Source organism: Podarcis erhardii, assembly GCF_964252035.2.
Source record: "Podarcis erhardii genome assembly, chromosome: 2".
NCBI lineage: Eukaryota > Metazoa > Chordata > Lepidosauria > Squamata > Lacertidae > Podarcis > Podarcis erhardii.
The window spans coordinates 113,258,039-113,277,377 of NC_138498.1; the positions used below are offsets into that span (position 1 = coordinate 113,258,039).

General features: G+C 44.9%; 2 protein-coding genes across 5 annotated transcripts in view; one reads left to right on the forward strand and one right to left on the reverse strand.

The window, feature by feature from the left end:
- Positions 1-19,339, reverse strand: part of LOC309336976 (zinc finger protein RFP-like) — a 194,479-nt gene that overhangs the window by 61,412 nt on the left and 113,728 nt on the right. The window lies entirely within an intron of this gene.
- LOC309336754 (zinc finger protein RFP-like) lies at positions 4,385-18,451 on the forward strand. Of its 3 annotated transcripts, XR_014154069.1 has the most exons (10): positions 4,385-4,886; positions 7,634-7,948; positions 10,999-11,094; positions 12,205-12,435; positions 12,556-12,578; positions 13,577-13,686; positions 14,089-14,115; positions 14,390-14,449; positions 16,184-17,051; positions 17,109-18,451. XR_014154069.1 is itself a non-coding variant. In XM_081853030.1 (9 exons), the coding sequence occupies exons 1-9, from the start codon at positions 4,470-4,472 to the stop codon at positions 16,732-16,734; spliced, it is 1,830 nt and encodes a 609-aa protein (XP_081709156.1). In that variant the 5' UTR covers positions 4,385-4,469; the 3' UTR covers positions 16,735-18,451. The 3 variants fall into 3 exon arrangements, 2 of the variants coding, with proteins under 2 accessions (XP_081709156.1, XP_081709157.1); XM_081853030.1 differs by having other exon boundaries at positions 16,184-18,451; XM_081853031.1 differs by lacking the exon at positions 14,390-14,449 and having other exon boundaries at positions 16,184-18,451.

Below are 19,339 nucleotides of genomic sequence, written 5' to 3' on the forward strand. Positions count from 1 at the left end.
AATCGGGCGGGGGCGGCAGGAGGCCCCATTAGCTAAAGTGGTACCTCAGGTTAAGAACAGTTTCAGGTTAAGAACAGACCTCCAGAACGAATTAAGTTCTTTACCCAAGGTTCCACTGTACTAGATGAATAGCAGACCAACACCTCAGTGTGCGAAATGTGCTTAGCAAATGAAAGTTTGGAAACATAAGAACCATCAAAGTGTTAAGAAAGAAAGCACGTCGGATTGAAAAACAAACCACTTGATTATTATCTTTCAAAAAATGGACACCCGGTCTTTGAAGAGCCCTTTGAAGAAAACCGAAACTTTGAAGAACAATTTGCTCCATCTGTAATAGGAAGGGAAAATGGCCTATTCCAACTTGTTCACAGAGTTGCTCCAAAGGCTAGTTGGATTCGTTGCTTCTTCTACAAGAAAGTTAAAAGCAAAGCACTAGCTTCCAAACCTATGAGTGGCAGGCCTTCTGTTCTAGGACATGTGAAAACCATTAACTTTATCAAATTAAGTACTTGTGATAGAAGCTCTCTGCCAAGGATTGGGTCCCGAACACAAAACTCTGTTGATGTTGTGCAAAGAGATAAGATGATGATTGTCATGATTGCCAACATGAGTTCATATGCTTCTTTATTAAGTTTGTTCCACAAACAAACGGTTCAGTGTACACCCCAAAAAATCTTTATCAACAATTTTCAAGACAGATGCTTTAAATAAAGAACTGATTACATTTCTGCTGGTTGCATCCCGTCAAAATTGGAAAGGTTTATATAACTTGCTGTTATCTGTTTGGAGTCAGAAGGTTCTGGCAATGGCTCTCATGGAAAGAGCTGGCTGATGTATAGATAGTATTTGACTCCTGTAAAATTAGCAAAGATATATCATAATGGTGACAATATATGTTGGAAATGTAAAGAAAAGGAAGGAACCTTTTATCATATGTGGTGGACTTGTCCCAAGGTGAAATCTGGGAAAAGATTTATAATGAATTGGAAAAAAAATGTTGAAATATACATTTATAAAGAAACCAGAGGCCTTTCTTCTTGGAATAACAGGTTTGGAATTGCCCGAGAAAGATGTTAAATTATTTTTGTATGCCACAACTGCTGCTCATATTTTGTTAGCTAAAAAGTGGAAAACCCAAGAATTACCAACAATAGAAGAATGGCAGATGAAGATGATGGAATTTTCGGAGCTAGCCGACCTGACCGGAAGCATCCGCGACCAGAAGGAGGAGGAGTATCAGGAAGAGTGGAATAAATTTAATGATTATTTAGTTAAATTTGTTAAGTTAAACTAACTGAAAATAGCTTGCAGATACTTAATGGGCTTCGGATTTTATTTATGCTAAGTGAATTAATATGTTTAATTCCATAAGGTGAAGATCTAAGGATGTTAATGTTTTAAGTTAAATTTCATAAAAATTGGGATTTGGAAAACCGTTAAAAGGACATGCAATGAAATCCAACCAAGGGGAAGCGAGGAAGTCACTTAACAAAGTTAATAACTGTAATTTTCAATAAGGCTATGATTTATGTTTGTTTGTCTTGTCTGTTTGTTTGTTTATAATATTGTGAAAACTAATAAAAAATTTTGGGGGGAAAACAAAGTTGGAAAGGTTGATATAACTTGCTGTTATCTGTTTGGAGTCATAAGGTTCTGGCAATGGCTCTCGTGGAAAGAGCTGGATGAAGACTCGATGGGTGGTATATGGGAAATGACACTTCAGGGATTCTTAGCACTGTTTATAACTCAACATGCATCTGGTCGGCCACTGTAAGAAGAGGATGTGGACTGGACGGGCCATTGGCCTGATCCTGCAGGCTCTTCTTACGTTCTTATGTACAAGGGGGTCCTGTAGTGAATTGAAGGAGTGAATCAGAGGTGGGTCTCAGGCAGAGGTATCAAGCTGCACCCAACATTGAGGGAGCCTGTTGTCCATGCATGACATCACACACGTGCCGCCCCCTCCAACCCAGCCAGGCCGACTTGGTCAACCCCACTCACCCACCCACCTGCTGCCCTCTGCTTTAACTTTGTAAGTCGCCACCCCCCATGAGGCTGAGGCCGCCTCACTGAGGCCACGGCCTCCCCCTCTGCAAGGCCCACCAAGGCACTTGGGCGCGAGACCATGTAACACCGGTCTTGAAAGACCTGCATTGGCTCCCAGTACGTTTCCGAGCACAATTCAAAGTGTTGGTGCTGACCTTTAAAGCCCTAAATGACCTTAGCCCTGTATACCTGAAGGAGCGTCTCTACCCCCATCATTCTGCCCGGACACTGAGGTCCAGTGCCAAGGGCCCTCTGGCGGTTCCCTCACTGCGAGAAGCCAAGTTACAGGGAACCAGGCAGAGGGCCTTCTCGGTAGTGGCACCCGCCCTGTGGAACGCCCTTCCATCAGATGTCAAAAGAGAACAACAGCTAACAGACTTTTAGAAGACATCTGAAGGCAGTCCTGTTTAGGGAAGCTTTTAATGTTTGATGTATTATGGTATTTTAATATTTTGTTGGAAGCCGCCTAGAGTGGCTGGGAAAGCCCAGCCAGATGGGCGGGGTATAAATAATAAATTATTATCATTATTATTATTATTATTATTATTATTATTCCTTTGAGAGGTCGGGGTGACTAAAGCTGTTTCACCATCTAAATGTAGGTCAAAAGAGGCCTCTATAATCTGCTTCATTCAGCACATCTGCAGATGAATATGCGTAATGCATGTGGAATATTTTCAATATTTAATGCTCTACATGAGTGCTTGATGGTATGATGCTCTTGATTTTTATGGAGAGTTGGACTATGTTTGGCTTTTGTCCCTAATAATAATAATTTATTTTTTATACCCCACCCATCTGGCTGGGTTTTCCCAGCCACTCTGGGCAGCTCCCAACAGAATAATAATAATAATAATAACAACAACAACAACAACAACAACAACAACAACAATAACAATAACAATAATAGCGATCAAACATTAAAAAGTTCCCTATGCTGGGCTGCCTTCAAATGCCTTCTAAAAGTCCAGTAGATGTTTATCTCCTTGACACAAGGAGGGCGGGTGCCACCACCAAAAAGGCCCTCTGCCTGGTTCCCTGTAACTTCACTTTTCACAGTGAGGGAACCACCAGAAGGCCCTCAGAGCTGGATCTCAGTGTCCGGGTTGAATGATAGGGGTGGAGACGCTCCTTGAAAGTTTTGAAATACAGTGGTACCTCAGGTTAAGTACTTAATTCGTTCCGGAGGTCCGTTCTTAACCTGAAATTGTTCTTAACCTGGAGCACCACTTTAGCTAATGGGGCCTCCCGCTGCCGCCGCGCCACCGGAGCACGATTTCTGTTCTCATCCTGAAGCAAAGTTAGCAGAGTCTGTAACCTGAAGCGTGTGTAACCCGAGGTACCACTGTATCCTACTTACTGAGCCTCAAGTGCTTCCATTCAACTGTACTCATCTTTCAAAATGTTCTTATGCATATGGAGCATTTGCACACGAACCCCTTTTTATACCGCTTTAGGGACGTTCTGTTTAAGCAGATGTTCCAGCACATTCCAACAGTTGTTATGTGACTGATTCCACACCCAAGGCCTCTACGTGTGTTACTTGGGTGACTCTGTCCATTCCAGTTTCACTCAATTTCTCATCTTTCTAGTCTTAAGCTTCCACATCAGTTTGCTATTATTGTTCAAGTCACCATCAGTTTTCTCCTAATAGGAACAAATTTCTCCTAATACGAACCAAATTGTACACAATTTTGCCTGGCGTGCAAATTTGTCAACAAAGCCGTTTCGCTCAATACTGTATGTTATTTTCGTTTTTATGCACGGTTCACCCCAGCACATGAACCTTTGCAGAATATCCCTTCTGGCTCAAGATCTGCACTGCAAAATTCAGAGACGTGAAAATTTCAAAGAATGGCTGTGTTCCGCTTCCCGTGTGGTTTCAGAAAGGGCTGGTTAAGCACGGTGAGCTTTAAAATGTGAACTGAATTTCATTTCTCCCCTGCCCCTACTTTCTGTGTAAAGGGCAGTCACGGACACACAGGATCCTGAACTGCTCTGGGAATCTCTATGCAGAGAGAGGTCTATGCAGAGAGGGTGTTTGCTTGTCACAGCAACAGCAGAGGCAGAATCAGCCGTGTAGTGTCAACGTTTGTGCAGCCACTTAGTTTGTGTGATTTCCAGGAACTGCCTGAGAAAAGGGGGAGGCATTAACCCCTCCCACATTTTCAGACCAATCCTGGAACTCTGACACCAAGACCCTGGCATCCCGAATGCAATATAAGTCCCTCATTATGTGTTGAGGAAAGACAGCAAGAAAGCAAGAAAGCAAGCAAGCAAGCAAGCAAGCAAGCAAGAAAGAAAGAAAGAAAGAAAGAAAGAAAGAAAGAAAGAAAGAAAGAAAGCAAGCAAGCAAGCAAGCAAGAAAGAAAGAAAGAAAGAAAGAAAGAAAGAAAGAAAGAAAGAAAGAAAGAAAGAAAGCCATGGCTTCAGGCTCTCTCCATGACTTCCCTGATCAGATTTGTTCCATCTGCAAGCAATGCTTCAACGATCCAGTGACTATTGACTGTGGGCACAATTTCTGCCAAGCCTGTCTCCCCTCGCTGCCTCATTGGGGGGAGCCCGACAGAGACCCTTCCTGCCTCCTGTGTGGCGAAACCGTCCATCAACGGAACTTCAAGCCCAACCAGCAACTGGCCAACCTTGTACAGCTTGTGAGGAAACTTCAGGAGGGGGCGAAAAGAGATGCCGAAAGGAAGGAAGTGAGGAAGAGTCACCAAGATCCCCTGAAGCTCTCCTGCAAGGAGGATCGAGCCCCCATCTGCACCGTGTCCAAATGCAAGAAGGAGGACAAAATCCAGGATGTGGTTCTTGCAGAAGTGGCCACTCAAGGATCCAAGGTAGGAGGTCTCCACGAAGGAAGAGGACAGGGAAATAATTGGGTCTTCTTCCTGGAGGTTCAAGCTGAAGATCACACACACACACACACACACACACACACACACGGACAGCTCAGTTGGTAGAGCATGAGACTCTGACTCTCAAGGTTGTGGGTTCAATCCCCACGTTGGGCAAAAGATCTCTGCATCACAGAGGGTTGGACTAGATGACTCCACAATTCTATGATCCCATGGTATTCCATGTACACTTTCATGAGGCCATTTGAGCTGCAGGGGGAAACTGAGACTTCTTTTTGTTACTTTGGGGGCCTGGGGGTTAAATTCAAACACCTTTTGTAGGGAGGGAATGTGGCAGTCGAGCATGTTGGAGGTTTTCCTCTTTTGTTGAACTCAGAACACCTTGCCATCACTTCTAGGAATGGTTCAGCCACTGCCATTGGCCATATTTGGGGGAATACGAGACTAAATGCTGGCTAAGCAACCCTTGAGCTGATTTTGAGGGCATGCAGGGGGTGGAGGGGACGGGAGAGGGAGAGTTAGTCTCACTGCATGTGCAGAAATCTGTTGCCCAAGCAGAGATGCTTTCAGCCCATTGTCAGGAACATCCTGAGGGAAAGTTGTTGAAGTCTCCTTGGTGTCCAAAGTGTAGGAACTGATAAAAATAAGTTCTGCAGGCGTGTAACTCCAGGCATGTAGGAAGTTGACGTGTGTTTTATTCTGGGTTTTGGCTTATCTTTGATTCTAATTAATTTCTAAATGTTGTAAATAGCTGCTTTTATCTCTCTTTTTGCCAATAATTATATTGTTTTGTTATTTTTGTAAATGACTTTGAGGTTTTATTACAACCAAGCGGGATATAAACCTTTTGCAATAAATATGGATAAATAACTTAATAAATGCTTAAACTAATCTATCAGCCACCATCCAACACACCCTCAAAATAAAAACAGACCAAAATCACAACATAGCTAAATGCATCAGCACATTGGGGTCCATATTTGATCTGTTAAATCTGAAGCTTTGTTCCTGACCCCAGTTACTATAATGGGGAATTTTTAAATGGCTATAATCTCTCTTCCTTTTCACATAAGTGAGTGAAATATCTGAAGGGCTGTTATGTACTAAGCTTGGATCCTAGAAGAATAGGCAAGTAGGAGCCTAGAATGCTACAACTGATTGGCTTGCAGGAAAAGACCAATCAGGCTCCAGGAGGGAAGCAGAATCAGCCAATCAGACAGGACTCGTTGTGTAAATAATGTACCGTATTTTTCGCTCTATAGGACGCACCCGACCATAGGACGCACCTTGTTTTACAGGGCGAGAACAAGGGGGAAAAAATCTCCCCCTCTCTGCTCAGCGCCCCTTCAGTGAAGCAGCAGGAGAAACGGAGCCCCTTCCATTTCTCCTCCCACTTTGCTGAAGGGGCGCCGCGCACCTCTCCCTCTCTGCTGAAGCTAGGAGAGTCTTGCTCTCCTGGCTTCAGCAAAAGTAACCCAAAGCCTTTGGAGCTCAGCGCGAGGTCCTGCTGCGCTCCAAAGGCTTCAGGCGGCTATCCCTGAAGCCTGGAGAGCGAGAGGGGTCTCCAGGCTTCAGCAAAAGCAACACGAAACATCCGGAGTGTGGAGGGAGCGCTCCCTCTGCGCTTTGGAGGCTTTGCGTTGCTATCGCTGAAGCCAAGGAGCCTGCATTCGCTCCATAGGATGCACACACATTTCCCCTTAATTTTTGGAGGGGGAAAAGTGCATCCTATAGAGCGAAAAATACGGTATATTAAAGCCTGAGGTTTGGGGGGCAATTCAATCACTGTTTTACAAGCTGCAATAAAGAGCATGAAATCACTACAGGACTCTGAATATATTTCAAGGGCTACGTCGCATGCAAGAGGGAGAAAGTTTGTTTTCTCCTGCTCTGGAGGGTAGGATGCAAACCAATGGCTTTAAGTTACAAGAAAGGAGATTCCGACTGAACACTCAGTCTGTTCAGCAGATTCCAACGAGAGGCGGTGGACTCTCCTTCCTTGGAGGTTTTTAAGCAGAGCTTGGATGGCCATCTGTCCGGGATGCTTCAGCTAAGATTCCTGCATTGTAGGGGGTTGGACTAGATGACCCTCAGGGTCCCTTCCAATTCTATGATTGTATGAAATTTGCAGGCAAAGTAGCCCCTCCAGTGGGAGAACAATTCATTGCCCAAGCAGAAATCCTTGTGCTGATGAAACGATTGCCTTAGTGCTATGTTGGATTCCATGCAGTGTATTAGAGGACATGCAAGCCGACTCCATAGAAGTGATCTTTCTGTGCTGTTGGGAGAGGTGCTTTGTAAACTGCGGTGAACTGTGTATGTTTTTGCCCGACTGCTATTTACGTTTCTCAGAATTCTGTTTTAAACTCTTTTAAGTCTCTTGGAGACCTCTGTGCAACAAGTGACTTATTATTATTATTATTATTATTATTATTATTATTATTATTAAAATAGTTATTATCCTACAGTAATTTACGCCAGTGTGGTTTAGTGGTTAAGAGCGGTGGACTCATAAACTGGTGAACTGGGTTCGCTTCCCCGCTCCTCCAGATGCAGCTGCTGGGTGACCTTGGGCCAGTCACACTTCTCTGAAGTCTCTCAGCCCCACTCACCTCACAAGAGTGTTTGTTGTGGGGGAGGAAGAGAAAGGAGAATGTGAGCCGCTTTGAGACTCCCTGATAAAGCGGGATATCAAATCTAAACTCTCCTAAAACATATCCATTCTGCAGGTGACTCAAGCTGCACCTCCTAACATCAATGCCACGAAGACCCCAGTTCCGGGCTCACCAACCACAAATGAGGAACAGGAAACCACTTGCTCCATCTGCAGGGAGTATCTTACAGACCCTGTGACCCTGGACTGCGACCACAACTTCTGCCGGGGGTGCATCACCTGCTATTGTAAGATATTGGAAAATGAGGATGGGGGAGCGTTGAAGTGTCCTCTTTGCAAATCCCGGATCCAGAAGTGGAATTTTCGATCCAATTTGCAGCTGGCAGAAACAGTAGAAGGCCTCAAACTCCTTCCACTGAAATTATATAAGGTAAAGTAAGGTGGGGGGGTCACACTGGGATCCTCTGTTCCTATTATAGTCAGTGCTGAATTATGAAGGGAGGGGAGGAAATCACCGTATTTTTTGCTCTATAAGACGCACCAGACCCTAAGACGCACCTAGTTTTTGGAGGAGGAAAACAAGAAAAAAAATATTCTGAATCCCAGAAGCCAGAACAGCAAGAGGGATCGCTGCACAGTGAAAGCAGCAATTCCTCTTGCTGTTCTGGCTTCCGGGATAGCTGCGCAGCCTGCATTCGCTCCATAAGACGTACACACATTTCCCCTTACTTTTTAGGAGGGAAAAAGTGAGTCTTATAGAGCAAAAAATATGGTATATCCCACCGTCCCCAGCCGAAGCTGGGCTCAGAGCGCCTAACAACAGAAGAGGCTGCTCGTGGCTAAGCCAGAAGCCAGGACAGTGCAGCGATCCCTCTTGCTGTCCTGGCTTCTGGGATAGCCGCGCGCAGCCTCTCCCAGGCAGCAAGAGGAAGGCTCCCCCAAGAGCCGCATTCCCTTTAAAGAGCGTGCGGAGCGTGTGTCCAGCTCTTGGGGGCTTTTCCCCAAGGAGGGAAGAGGGCTGCCCTTGTCCCTCGGGGAAAAGCCCCCAAGAGCCGCACACACGCTCCACGTGGCTCTTTAAAGGGAACGCTGAGCAGAGCCTCCCGTCTGCATTTGCTCCGTAAGACGCACACACATTTCCCCTTACTTTTTAGGAGGGGAAAAGTGCATCTTATAGAGCGAAAAATACGGTACATATAGAAGACTCCCGATTCAATCCAGGGGTGGATCTACACTGATCTTCTAAACGTGATTGAATATAATGTTCTCTAACGCTTAATGGTAGTTTTCCATTGCTGGCGGCTTACTGTTCTGCAGAGCCCTCTGTTAACGCATTTTAAACATTATAAATGACGAGTGTAGATCCGCCCCGGGTAATCTCAGTCTATAAAATTCTGCCTGAGAGTTTGGAGAGTATAATAATAATAATAATAATAATAATAATAATAATAATAATAAAATTTATTAATTATACCACACTTATCTGGCTGGTTTCCCCAGCCACTCTGAGCGGCTCCTAACAGAATATTAAAAGCACAATAAAACATCAAACGTCTAGCTTCTACACCCTTTGGATCTGACATTATTTGGCACAGATAATTTGTCCACAGCTACATTTGTCTTGACAGGGATGATGATGATGATGATGATTTATACCCCGCCCATCTGGCTGGGTTTCCCCAGCCACTCTGAGCAGCTCCCAACAGAATATTAAAAACACAATGAAACATCAAACATTAAAAACGTCCCTAAAGAGGGCTGCTAAATGTCTTCTAAAAGTCTGATAGTTGTTTATTTCCTTGTCATCTGGTGGGAGGGCGTTCCACAGGGCGGGCGCCACTACCAAGAAGGCCCTCTGTCTGGTTTCCTGTATCCTCACTCGCAGGGAGGTTGTTGGCTGTATGGCGCAGATTAATGCTCAGGCTCAACAATGCATCTGCTTCAGATTTGCTCCAGATGAGCCTTAGTAGTAGTAGTAGTTATTATTGTTGTTGTTGTTGTTGTTGTTGTTGTTGTTGTTGTTGTTTTATATGCAGCCATCAACATCAACCATTAAAAACTTCAGATGTCTTCCAAAAGTCAAATAATTCTTTGACATCTGATGGGAGGGCTTTCCACAGGGCAAATTAAGATCCCAGGTTCAGTTCCTTCCAATTGGGCTGAGAAAGTGAATTAATTTTATCTAATATCCTACAAACCTGAAGGCAGCTTTTTGCTAGAGGAATAAATAGTTTGATTCACAATCAGACTGGCTCATATAATATATATCTAAAATACTCAGAAAAGAGGTGGAGAAGGGGGATATGGCAGGCATCCCCAACCTCTGGCCCTCCAGATGTTTTGGACTACAACTCCCATCATCCCTGACCACTGGTCCTGTTAGCTAGGGATCATGGGAGTTGTAGGCTAAAACATCTGGAGGGCCGCAGGATCGGGGATGCCTGGGATAGGAAGAAACCTCTGCAGATTACTAGATCTTCATGCTCAGGTGAGACATAAGCCCTTTTGGGTCTTCTGCGTAGTACAAAGACATGAGGAAGATGAAGTCTCACCACAGCAGTGGCCTCTGCCCTCTTAGCTACCCGTGATCATGTCAATGTTTCAGACACACCTACTAAAGGAATCCTACAGGATGGCCCAAAAACATTTTTTTCTGAAAGAATGGAATGACTTGATAGGGTGAACGTTTTCTAAGGAGATCTGTGTTTGGCATCACATGGGCTGCCCTCCTGCCAGAACCAAATTATCGTTATGAGTTTGTCAGTGCCAGACCTCTGTAATCCCAGGATCCAGCAAGTGTTAGAATTCAATCAAGGCTTGGAGAGTTATGCTGTGTGCCAGACCCCTCTAATCCCAGGATCCAGCAAGTGTTAAAACAGGTATCAGCAACCTTTTTCAGCCGTGGGCCAGTCCACCGTCCCTCAGACCATGTGGGGGGCCAGACTATATTTGGGGGGAGGGATGAACGAACTCCTATGCCCTACAAATAACCCAGAGATGCATTTTAAATCAAAGCACACATTCTACTCATGTAAAAACACCAGGCAGGCCCCACAAATAACCCAGAGATAATATTTAAATAAAAGGACACGTTCCACTCATGAAAAACACGCTGATTCCTGGACCATCCACGGGCCGGATTAAGAAGGCAATTGAGCTGGATCCAGCTCCCGGGGCTTAACTTGCCTACCCGTGTTAAAATCTAACCAAGGTTTCTAATTTTTGTAATAGCCATGCGAGACTCTGGGGGGAGGTGTAAGGAGAACAAAGGAAGGGGAGATGGCAAATGCCCCTCCCTCAACTCACAGATAGTTGTATATATGTGTAAACAAACCACATATCATAAAGGCACCACAGTCTCTGCTGTGCCTCATTCCCAAAAGGAAACACGAACCCTGATGAGAAAGCGCCCGGAACCCCAGGAATCTCTCGCCGCTCGGAGACTTGGGTGGCACACAATGTTATTTTCAATCTGTGCAGGAAAGAACCCAGAGCCAGCTGAAGTATTTGGAGAAAGAAAAGCAGAACCTTGTCAATCAGAAACAGTCCGAAGAAGAGGAAAAGGAGAAATGTCTGGTAGGCTTTTTTTCATTCAAGATCTTTGCAAGCCAAGGTTGTGCGTAGACAACAGACTCACAGCCAAGGCAGGGATCATGGAGCAAACCTGAACTCCAGAAAGCCTTTCGCTTTAAAACTGCCTTGCTCTTGGCCAGACTAACCCGAGGCTATTCCACAAAGCCCTCTAAATCATGTACATAAAAGGTGAAGGTAAAGGTAAAGGACCCCTAAGGGTGGCGCTGTGGGTTAAACCACAAAGTCTAGGACTTGTTGATCAGAAGGTCGGCGGTTCGAATCCCCGCGATGGGGTGAGCTCCCGTTGCTCGGTCCCTGCTTCTGCCAACCTAGCAGTTCGAAAGCACGTCAAAGTGCAAGTAGATAAATAGGTACCACTCCGGTGGGAAGGTAAACGGCGTTTCCGTGCGCTGCTCTGGTTTGCCAGAAGCGGCTTAGTCATGCTGGCCACATGACCCGGAAGCTGTACGCCAGCTCCCTCGGCCAATAAAGCAAGATGAGCGCTGCAACCCCAGAGAAGGCCACAACTGGACCTAATGGTCCAGTTTACCTTCAGTTAAGTCCAGTCGCGAACGACTCTGGGGTTGTGGCGCTCATCTCGCTTTACAGGCTGAAGGAGCCGGTGTTTGTCCACTTCCGCAGTCAGTTTTTCCATGTCATGTGGCCAGCATGACTAAGCAGCTTCTGGAGAAAACAGAGCAGCGCACGGAAATGCCATTTACCTTCCCGCCGGAGTTGTACCTATTTATCTACTTGCACTTGCTTTCGAATTGCTAGCATAGCATCCTTTAAACCCACAGGCTGGTATGGTAGGAAAGGCTAGAACTTTCCTACTTCCTACTTTCCTAAAATTTCGGAACTAATCACTTCTTTCCTTAGCCATTCCTTGCCCTGTGTGCAGCCTGAAAGCAGCTGCATGTGTGTGCAGTCATGGGTCAGCTGGATGTGTGTAAATGGGGGATTGCCAGTACTGGATGTGTGTTGTGTTGCCTGTGCATGCTGCACGTCTGATATGTGGAGTGGATTTATGTGTATGTGTGGAGGACAGAGGGTGGGGTTTCCATGTTTGTTCCAGGTGCATTTGTGACACCTGTGTGGACGTTCTTCCCTCAGAAACAGTTAAACAAAGAAAAGCAGAAAATCAAAGACGCCTTTGAGAAGATGCAAAATTCTCTGGAGGAAAAAGAGAGTTTCTCGCTGGCCCGCCTGAGAAACCTAGAAAAGGAGATTAAGAAGAAGGTGGCGGAAAATGGCAACAGACTCTCGGAGGACATTTCTTACCTCACGAAATTGATCGCTGAGCTGGAGGAGAGGTGTGAGCAGCCCCCACAGTTGTTTCTTCAGGTGAGATGGAGTCAATGTCACCTGAACATGACATTTAGTTTTCCGCAGAGAAAACGAGGCAAATCAGTCCTCCTGGTAACACAAATATGAGACAGACTTCTCTGTATCTTTCTCTTTCAGGACATCGAAAGTACCTTGCTCAGGTATGCAGCTCCTTCTCCTGCCATTACTGACTCTTAAAAATAAATAAATCCCTGCTTATTCCCCAGAAAGTCTTGATGCAGCTAACAGTAGCAAAAGCAGAATAAACAGTATAATGTCCATAGGCTGCAGGGCAAGGTGAGCAATAACTAGCTTGTCTTCTTCCTTTCTGTTACACAGTTTTTAGTCTAGCTTCTACACCCTTTGGATCTGACATTATTTGGCACAGATAATTTGTCCACAGCTACATTTGTCTTGACAGGGATGATGATGATTTATACCCCTCCCATCTGGCTGGGTTTCCCGAGCCACTCTGGGCGGCTCCCAAAAGAATATTAAAAGCACTATAAAACATCAAACATTAAAAACTTCCCAAAACAGGGCTGCCTTCAGATGTCTTCTAAAAGCCAGATAGTTGTTTATTTCCTTCCTGATGGGAGGGCGTTCCACAGGGCAGGCGCCACCACCGAGAAGGCCCTCTGCCTGATTCCCTGTAGCTTCACTATTTGCAGGAACGGAACCACCAGAAGGCCTTCGGAGCTGGACCTCAGAGTCCAGGCTGAACAATGGAGGTAGAGACGCTTCTTCAGGTATACAGGGCTAAGGTCATTTAGGGCTTTAAAGGTCAGCGCCAACACTTTGAATTGTGCTTGGAAATGTACTGGGAGCCAATGTAGGTCTTTCAAGACTGGTGTTATACAGTCTCAGCGGCCACTCCCAGTTACCAGTCTAGCTGCCGCATTCTGGATTAGTTGTACTTTCCGGGTCACCTTCAAAGGGATGAAGCACATTCTTGTGTGAGCCCAAGAAGCCCCTCTATATAGAACCAGGCTGTAGTCCCCTCCATTCCTCCCTCTCTACTTCCCCTTTTTAAGTAGCGCTGGCTACGTAAAAACCTTTTCAAACGACAGGTACCATGCATTGAATCTATAAAGCATTAGAGGAATTACCATTCTTTAAGCTTTCTTTTCGCAAAACCATCTTTCCTTCCCGGGTACAGGGAGACACGAGCGGAGCATTCAGCAGACCTTTCCACCTGGTTGGAGGAGAGACTCAAGATCTGTTGTCAGAAAAATTCAACGCTAGTAAACGCTATAGTGAAATGTGCAGGTATTTGGGGCAGCTCGGGAGTCGGGGGGGCAGGGAGAGAGAAATGGAGCTCACAAAGATATAACTGTGGAGGAAAGCGATCTAGGGCCCGGGGTGGAATATGCAATGGAAACGTCCACCCGGCTGTGAAAAAGGCAAAATTCCTTGCCAGCGAAAGGCATAGAAACAAAAACATTGCGATGCCTTTCTGCAAATCGATGGTGCAAACCTGAGAGATTCTGGAGAGGCCTAGCAACTGCATCTTGGAAGATTGCAGTAGAGCTGGAAACATTGCAGTAAATATGTTTGTTTTTTTCAAAAAAAATGAAATCTACATTATTTATTACATATTGATAAGCTCTCTGAGCGAATTTGTCATTTTTAAACCTAACAATTCCTTCCTTCTCCCACCTCCTCAAACAGATTCTCTGGAGGAAGCATTGAAGAAAGGTAATTTTGGGGGGACAGAATACCAAGGGATATTTTGATGGGATAAGTTGCCAGTGGGTCCGTCTGCTGACCACAGAAAGTCACCCACTTTAAAACTGTAGCACATCTAATGTAATTCTAATTTATGTGATGATCTTAATCGAGGTCAAGTTGACATATTGCTATTTTGTACATTGCTGCTGCTTCTTGCTTGCTTGTGAGTCACACAAAGCAATAATCAACCTAAAAAAGCAAAACAACCCATGAAATACAGTACCTCATTTTTATATTTCAGAAGGTTTGAATAAATTTCTCACTCACACTACAGCGCCTCTGGAGCAAAAACTGGAGAAAGGTAATATTATGGAACTAAATGAGAACTAAATCTTGGTGGGAGATGGTGCTTGGAAAAGAGTCAAGGAGCAGAACTGGTTTTATTCTGGGAATAAATTCAGTAAATTGAGTAAATAATAATTGTTTCTTAACTATGCCTGACATGACATCCAAAAGTTAATTCATTCAGCATAGCCCTATATTTAAATGCCGATCTTAATCAGGGAAGTACTGTAACAGGGCTTTTTTTAAAAGAAGCAACCGCTGAAACATGTATGATGATTGTTTTATTCTATTGCTTCTTAAACGAGAACTGAACAAAAGTAAGTTCTGGAAGAATTAGATGGAAACACAAGCCCTCCAATGAAAATAAGGATACCCAATGACACATAAAACATTAACCATAGTCGCTGAGAGCATGTCATTCAAATAAAAACTACCAAGTCTAACAAATGAGTAATTATTATTATTATTGTTATTGTTAATATTATTATTATTAATTGTTGTTGTTGTTGTTGTTGTTGTTGTTGTTAATTGAATTTATATACTGCCCTATACCTGGAGGTCTCAGGGCGGTTCACAAAAAAGATCACAATATATAAAATCAAAATAAAAAGAATAACCCAATAATGCCCCACCCCCCAAAAGAGCTACATTTTAAAAGGGCATAGGATGTTGATGAAGTCAACCAAAGGCCTAGTTAAAAAGGAACATTTTTGCCTGGCACCTAAAGGTGTATAATGAAGGCACCAGCCGAACTTCCCCAGGGAGAGCATTCCACAGATGGGAAGCCACTGCAGAGAAGGCCCCGTTCTTGTGTGACCCCCCTCCAAACCTCTTGAAGAGGAGGCACACGAAGGAGGGTCTCAGAAGATGATCTCAGGGTCTGGGTAGGTTCTTATGGAAAGAGGCGGTCCTTGAGGTATTGCGGTCCTGAGCCATTAAAGGCTTTATAGGTCGAAACCAGCACTTTGAAATGGGCCTGGAAACTAATTGGTAGCCAGTGAAATCGGACCAGGATTGGTGTAATATGCTCAGACCGTTTTGCTCGAGCAACCTGGCCGCTGAATTCTGCACTAGCTGTAGTTTTCAAACAGTCTTCAGAGTCATCTCTACGTATAGCTTTCAACCGTCCCTTATTTGGCGGGAAACTCCCTTATCCCAGAGCTGTGTCCCGCTGCTGTCCCTTATTGATGATGTCCCTTAAATTTCCCGGGTTTCATGCTCGCCCGGCTCGGGAGGGAAGCAGCGGCTCGGGGTCCTCCGCTGCGAGAGAGAGCACGCGAGGAGTTCCATCGGCCCTTCCCTACCCGAGAGAGAGGGGGTGAGGGAGAGAGACTCTCACCCACGCCGCCCACAAGCCTGGAGGCGGCAGCGGTGGCAGCAGCTGAGGAGGCGACCTGAGGGAGGAGGAAGAGGAGGGGATGGGGAGGCACGTAGAAGGGCGGCACTTCAGCAGCCGCCGCAGCGCCGCAACCGCCTCATGCCGGATTGACAGAATCTGACAATCCTACTCTTTACAATAGCAAAATCCCTTATTTTGGCTGCTGGTCCCTTATTTTCAAATCTGTAAGTTGACAGCTATGATGTAAATATGTCTCTGACTGGAAATGGGTAGAAACCATAGCTAAAGGTGGTGTTCCCAGGTGTAGCAGACCCGAAGGGATCGTTCCTTCTCATCTGCTTAGGAGTGTACGCTTACTCGCCGGGAGATTTAAGCCCACGTTTATTTTCCCTTTCTCTGTGTGCCCTTCAGTGAGCGTGACTCTGGATCCACAAACGGCACACCCTCTGCTCGTGCTGTCTGCCGATCTGAAGAGTGTGAAGGTTGGGGAAGTGTCTGACAACCAGGCCGAGGACGAATTGTTCTGCATACCCTACGTGCTGGGCCGTGAGAAGTTCACGTCCGGGAGACATTGGTGGGAGGCCGAGCTGGATTTAAATGAAGAAGACAAGGAATACATGGATCAGGAGTGCTTGTGGATCGTAGGGGCGGCACGAGAGTCCTTTCAGGGAAATAAAGGTTTCAACCTGAGCCCTAAAGCTGGGGTCTGGGCTGTGGGGGTGAGCCCCTTTTCCAAAAAGCTCACTGCTTTCACTTCCCGCAAGCCAAGCCATTCACACTTGGCGCATCGGGTGAGGAAGATCCGAGTATCCCTGGATTACAAAGCACGCCAGGTGGAGTTTTTTGATGCCGATTCAGGTGCCTCCATTTTCACTTTTTCAGCAGCTTCGTTCGCTGGGGAGGCTATTCGTCCCTTTTTTTGTCTGGGGGGAGAAGGACTTGAATTGAAGTGTGGAAACTGAGCAGAATATTCACCAGCCCTGGTCTTTCCCTGAAAACAGATAGCTAGTGGAAGCTTTCCTTCTGGTGCAAATAGCAGCTGGGGGGTGTATCAGGGCTGTGCTAATGGAAGCTTTCCTTCTGGTGCAAATAGCAGCTGTGGGGGTGTATTAGGGCTGTGCTAATGGAAGCTTTCCTTCTGGTGCAAATAGCAGCTGTGGGGGTGTATCAGGGCTGTGCTAATGGAAGCTTTCCTTCTGGTGCAAATAGCAGCTGTGGGGGTGTATTAGGGCTGTATTAATGGCAGCTTTCCTTCTGGCGCAAATAGCAGCTGTGGGGTGTATTAGGCCTATGCTAATGGAAGCTTTCCTTCTGGAGCAAATAACAGCTGTGGAAGTGTGTATTAGGATTCTGCTGAGACCCCACTGATCTGCCTCATGGCCCCGGTTTGTGGTCCCTGGGTCTGCACATCACCCATGTGCAGACAGGGATGTCCCACCCCCTGACAGCCCTGGATTGCTCTGGGCTTTGCAACCCAATCCAGGGCTATCTGAACCTGACTCAGTTAATGCCCGGATTCCGCCCCCCCCCCATCAGCCTGATTCAGTTTGGGACTCAGCCAAACACGCTCTGCAGCCCTAGTAGGTACAGGAGGAGAAATTCGGTTTGATTTCCATGCTAATGCAAAAATACCAAATTTACACTCCCCATAACAATGTGTGAACCAAAGCCTAGCTATCCTTCAAAATCCACACTTCTCAGAATTTTGCTATGCAGAATTTAGTAGTCTTCTAGCCAGATAATGTTTACATTAGGGGGAATTGTGCGTAATACCGCATATATTAGTCACTATAGCATACAAACATGCATTATGTCTAGCGAAACGACTTGCAAAAATGGGTATATTGGCCAAAATTGCATAAGGAGAAATGCACACTAAAATCTCTATACTGAGCTTATCCACCTGGATTTTTAAAAATTCCAATCATATTCCTTAATCTAATCAAGAAACATGCTTTTTTCTGATGAAAATATGAAAAATCATTGCATATCCTATGCACTATTCTACATATGCATATGCACTCTAGAATTCCTAAAGTAACCAGTATAATCCAGCATGCTTGAGTAATTAGTGTGTGAAGAGGTTAAAACCATAGAGTAAGCTGTCCTGCCAGGCTTTGTCTTTTTTACTTCCCTTCCCACCTTGGGAAGAAATGGGTAACCAAGCCTTTTGGATTTCTGTATGGAAGGATCTCGGAACTAGTCACTCCAGCCAGCAGCATAGCTTTAACCTGCCTCCTTTGTTTCAGACCAGAATGGAGTTCTGAAACTAGCATTTTTCTATACCAATAGTTTAGGTACTTTTGCATTCATGTAGTTAAGCAACGATTTTGACTGGCTGCGTATCTTTTCTGTCTGCTGTATGGAAAAGCACATGAATTGTTTTGTAAGGAAACCATTTTATGTGGTCTATCTCTGTGCCGGGGAATCAATATAGCTTGGAAAGAGCTTTTTTTTAAGGGTTTACAGCCTATATTTCCATGCTTTTCTTTGCTGCATGTTTTGCGATGTTAAATCTCTGCTGGGGTTTTCTCACCAAAGGGTGTTTGCCCCAAACTTGGGCCTAGACTTCTAGTATGCCAATAACCAGCACATAAGCAGATACATTAAACAATGCACATTGCTGTATATTTAACAGTATGTATCAATAAACTTATAAAGCTACTCTGCAGAAATGTACCACAGTATGTTGTTTTACTCTTTTATACTTATTATACATATTCCATACTTTTTGGGGAAAGTGTATCATTATACATGAGCGGAGTGTCATTATCTTCCCACTGAAAAAACTCAAATTTATCTCTGCACATCTAGGGACAGGTGAAGAGATGCCATATAAGAAGAAGGGTCAAGTATGATTTTCTGACAAGATTTCCATACCTCTCGTTTCTGAACACAAGGACATATGTTTTTTGAATTCATCTGTTCATCTTTCCACATCCAGTGGCCAAAAAAAAAAAAAATCAAACACACACATACACATTTTTAAAATAGGAGGAACGCTTGCTTACAGTTGCATGTGGTTTTTCTCCCCACAAAAAATAAATTTATTTTTTCATGACCCAAAACACTTCCTTCTCTAGACTGAAAGAGCAAGGTACAGTGGTACCTCAGGTTAAGTACTTAATTCGTTCCGGAGGTCCGTTCTTAACATGAAACTATTCTTAACCTGAAGCACCACTTTAGCTAATGGGTCCTCCTGCTGCCGCTGCACCGCCGGAGCACGATTTCTGTTCTCATCCTGAAGCAAATTTCTTAACCCGACGTACTATTTCTGGGTTAGCAGTCTGTAACCTGAAGCATATGTAACCTGAAGCGTATGTAACCTGAGGTACCACTGTATTCAAACTGAGGCTACAAAGGAACCAATGGCTTCTGTAAGCAGATAACACACTGCTCATTCCCTATGTAGTTCCTGGGAGGAAAGGAGTTTTTGAGGGAGAAAGAAAGGTGCAGTCTCTTAACACCCACATGCTCTGTAAACCTGGTCAACATTATGTCTGAACAGGAAATTCCAACACAAAAATGTATGCATACACTGGGCCATCTTCAATGTCCCCACATATT